Source organism: Panthera uncia, assembly GCF_023721935.1.
Source record: "Panthera uncia isolate 11264 chromosome C1 unlocalized genomic scaffold, Puncia_PCG_1.0 HiC_scaffold_4, whole genome shotgun sequence".
Lineage (NCBI taxonomy): Eukaryota > Metazoa > Chordata > Mammalia > Carnivora > Felidae > Panthera > Panthera uncia.
The window spans coordinates 78,505,609-78,509,895 of record NW_026057585.1 but is presented as its reverse complement, the minus strand read 5'-3'; the positions used below and the strand labels follow the sequence as shown (position 1 = coordinate 78,509,895).

General features: G+C 55.2%; 1 protein-coding gene across 1 annotated transcript; it reads left to right on the top strand.

Moving 5' to 3' along the window:
• The first annotated feature begins 293 nt into the window (after positions 1 to 293).
• GJA4 (gap junction protein alpha 4) lies at positions 294 to 1,730 on the top strand. Its single transcript, XM_049618742.1, has one exon. The coding sequence runs from the start codon at positions 339 to 341 to the stop codon at positions 1,338 to 1,340; it is 1,002 nt and encodes a 333-aa protein (XP_049474699.1). The 5' UTR covers positions 294 to 338; the 3' UTR covers positions 1,341 to 1,730.
• Positions 1,731 to 4,287: the final 2,557 nt, after the last annotated feature.

The following is a 4,287-nucleotide window of genomic DNA, read 5'->3' as shown; positions in this document are numbered from 1 at the left end:
TAAGTTCCTCAGATTCTGTTCCCATAAGCTCAGGAGCCTCAATTTGATCCAAATCTTGAGCTGTGTTATCCTGGGACTCGGCCTGGGAACAAGAGGGATACAGAGGTATGACAAGACAAGGACCTAGTAGCCATCATCCAAAGATCAGCTTTTAGTCCTGACCACCCTGCTGGCTGTGAGCCCCCAAGCCAGTCCCTTCCCCTCCTTGAGCCTCAGTGTCCCTGTAGGTAAAATGGGTGTGGCCAACCTCCCTGCAAGCTTGTTGCCAGGACAACTGAGAAGGATGTCATGCTGACTGTGTCCTCTATCTCCCTGCAGACGGAGGAGGCCGGGTAGCCATGGGTGACTGGGGCTTCCTCGAGAAGCTGCTGGACCAAGTCCAGGAGCACTCGACTGTAGTGGGCAAGATCTGGCTGACGGTGCTTTTCATCTTTCGCATCCTCATCCTGGGCCTGGCTGGCGAGTCCGTGTGGGGCGACGAGCAGTCAGATTTCGAGTGTAACACAGCCCAGCCGGGCTGCACCAATGTCTGCTATGACCAGGCATTCCCGATCTCCCACATCCGCTACTGGGTGCTGCAGTTCCTTTTTGTCAGCACACCCACCCTGGTCTACCTGGGCCACGTCATCTATCTGTCCCGGCGTGAAGAGCGGCTGCGGCAGAAGGAGGGGGAGCTGCGGGCGCTGCCAGCCAAGGACCCACGCGTGGAGCGAGCACTGGCAGCCATAGAGCGTCAGATGGCCAAAATCTCGGTGGCAGAGGACGGCCGCCTGCGGATCCGCGGGGCGCTCATGGGCACCTACGTGGCCAGCGTGCTCTGCAAAAGTGTGCTGGAGGCAGGATTCCTGTATGGCCAGTGGCATCTCTATGGCTGGACCATGGAGCCAGTGTTCGTGTGCCAGCGCGCCCCCTGCCCCTACCTTGTAGACTGCTTCGTCTCGCGCCCCACAGAGAAGACTATCTTCATCATCTTCATGCTGGTGGTCGGACTCATCTCCTTGGTGCTCAACCTGCTGGAGCTGGGACACCTGCTGTGCCGCTGCCTCAGCCGGGAGGTGAGGGCCCGGCAGGGCCAGGATGTGCCCCCGGCCCAGCGCACCTCCTCGGAGCCCTACCCTGACCAGGTCTTCTTCTACCTCCCCGTGGGCGAGGGCCCCTCGTCCCCGCCTTGCCCTACCTACAATGGGCTCTCATCCAGTGAGCAGAACTGGGCCAACCTGACTACAGAGGAGAGGCTGGCTTCTTCCAGGGCCCCCCTCTTCCTGGACCCGCCTCCCGAGAGTGGCCAGAAATCCCCCAGTCGCCCCAGCAGCTCTGCTTCCAAGAAGCAGTATGTGTAGGGGGCTGGGGCTTATGTCACCCAACAGAGCGGCACAGGGAAGTCTGGCTGCCTTGGATGCCCTCTCCCTGAAGACTGCAGGAAAGAAGGGAGCAAGGGAAGCAGATGCTTGCCGGCCAGGAGCCCTCATTGCAGATTGTGTTTGAGCATCTGGGGCCTTCCTGGTGACCAGAGGGGCACCATGGATCCCCCTCCAGAATATGACTCTGCCACAGGCACAGACAAAGCCAGCTTGGGGTGCTCCAGACCAAGGGCCTTGTGGGGCCTCTGGACTTTTTCACCTGGTTCAGAGCAACCTGGAGCCAATTTACCCCTCCCTCATGAAAGATTCACCTCTGCCCACGTTGTCCTCACAGGAAAGGGCTGGTTGAGGCTGCTGGGTCAGAGAGCTCACACACAGCCTGTGCTGGATCTGGCCCTGTCGAGGGGACTGGTGTCTCGTTCTCACTCCTTCCTAGTTCCACTGTTTATGCTTCTAAAACAAACAAGATTTGGTCACAAGCTACATGTGTCCTGATGCTGTCATGATGTGCCTCCTGGGAGGTTGGGGGGCAGTCGCCTGGCCCGGCTTCCTTTTTCTTTGCAGTCTCATATGATCCGTCTTTGGCCTCTGCAACCCCAACTCCACCCAGCGTCTTAAACCCTCAAACCCCTACATCCTGCCTCTCAGCAGCCCTGAGTCCTAAACGCTCACCTTTTGAAATGCCTCTACCACGCAGCCCCCCACAACGGCCAAAGCCCCTGCCTGTCCCCATCCTGCCCCATGGCCATCCAGTGCCCTGGCCATGCTGAGTGCAGTGTGCTTCCTTACTGGACACTCTGCTCCCAAGCCCTCTACCCTATCCCAGCTCATTCTGGACCCCTTGGTATTTGGGGAGGCAGATTTAGATCACTTGCCTCCTCCTACCTTGGCCCTTTCTAGTCTGCTCCCCTAAAGGCCTGCAACCTATCTCCTCCCCATGCACTGAGTACAGAGAAATCTTGCCTCTGAGTCACAAAGTTTGCAGTAAAAGTAGTAAAAAATGGAACTGGATGGGGTGCCTGGGTGGCTCAGTCGGTCAAGCGTCCGACCTTGGCTCAGATTGTGATCTCGTGGTTTGCGAGTTCAAACCCTGCATCAGGCTCTGCTCTGACAGCTCAGAGCCTGGAGCCTGCCTCGGATTCTGTGTCTCCCTCTCTCTCTGCCCCTCCCCAGCTTATGCTCTCTCTCTGTCTCAAAAATAAATAAAACGTTAAAAAAAAAAATAGAACTGGATCTTGACGGATGAATAGTTCACTGGGAAGGGCAAGAAGACGCTGAATGCTCGGGCAGAGAAAATTGTTTTTGCAAAAGCACAGAGAAGGGGAATGGGCAGGGGGTACTGGGGGTGCTTAGGGCCTGGTGAGCCATCCAGGATGGGGGAAGTACGGGTGAGGATGAACCCAGTATTGGCAGAGTTGACCCTTCGTGGAAGGTGACCCAGGTGGTGGTGAGCACTCAGATAGTGGCCCTCAGAGGCAAGCTGGCTGTCTTCCCCTAGTCAGGGAGATCTGGAGCTGGACAGGGACCTGGGGTCCATCCCATGTGGCCACACGCCTCTCCTTGAGAGCTTTACAGCATGTTGGCAGCTCATCCCTATTCCCATCAAGATAGGTCTCCAAACACCAGCTCTGTACCCCTCACCCTAGAACTAACTTATTCACGACTTACCCATCAAGTTTGGATGCTCAGCCTGAAAAGTCACAGCCCTATAATTCCTCCAGCTTCTGTTGTTCCTTCTGAATCCCAGAGATCTGACAGACCAGCCTCCTCATGGCTCCCCAGACTCATCCAGGTATGTTCCCACCTTGCTCCTTTGATGACCTATAGTGCCCTTCCCCCCACTTCCAAACACCACACTACAACGAAAAAGGCAGTACCTGAGTGCAGAGAGAAAGATGAGCTTTGATATCAGAGGGTCCTCAATTTAAATGCTACTTCTGACATGTACAAAGCCTTGTGGCCTTAAGTCAATTGTTTCCCTTCTCTAAGTCTCTGTTCTCTCTGTAATATGCAGATAACACTGCCTGCCTCACAAGTTACAAGAAACAAAAATAAGAGAATATATGTGAGTCTGCCTGGCTCATAGTAGTCATGTAGTGAAATTCAGCTCAGCCTCTAGCAAGGTTATCACAGGTCCTTCTTCCTCCAGGAAGCCCTCCCTGATTTCTCCAGCCAGTCCCCAGTGATGATCTCTACCTCAGGAAACTGAACCGCTGCTTAGTATGAGCCTGTTTTATCTCCCCAGTGAGTCTCTAAGGATCACCACAGAGTCACTTTTATTCCCCATGGGCCTAGCCCATCATTCACTTCCATCAGTCACAATCCCACATGTCTATGACATGAGGGATTGAGATAGACTTGGCAGAAAGCAGGCTGTTCGTGAATAAGAATGGCATGATCTGGGACACTGAGGTCCTCTTCCAAGGGGTTCTTCCCCAGCCAGGGTGAGAGGCCAGATCTGTGGCTTAGAGGTCAGTCTCTGAGAGCCAGCCCAGGCTGAGGGCTCTAGAAGCCTGCTTCCAGTAGGTATTCCCTACCTGTCCTAGCTTGGAAAGGTAAGAGAAGAAAGGGCTAGGTGAGTAAGGAAGGTATCCTTCCCCTCCCTCAAGGGTCACCTGCTCTGAGCTTGGAGTTGGGTCTGGGGTCAGGCCAGGGACCTGGCTCTTGGGCAAGGCTGGGGTTGGGTCCTAGACTGGTGGCCACACAACCACGAGGGCAAATGGGCTGTGGTCTGAGGATAAGAATAGTGCCATGGGAATGGAGCCACACAGGGTGGGTGGGCCAGTGCAGTAGGGTGAAGACTTATGAATGCAGAGGGGCTACGAGTTCCATGCCACTTGGCTTTCGTGACAAAGTACCACAGACAGGGTGGAGGGGACTTCAACCACAGAAATTTATTCTCTCACACTTCTGGCCGCTAGAAGTC

What these genes read in the sequence shown, in the direction of transcription:
- GJA4 (XM_049618742.1), top strand. Translation starts at nt 339, where the DNA reads ATGGGTGACTGGGGCTTCCTCGAGAAGCTGCTGGACCAAGTCCAGGAG.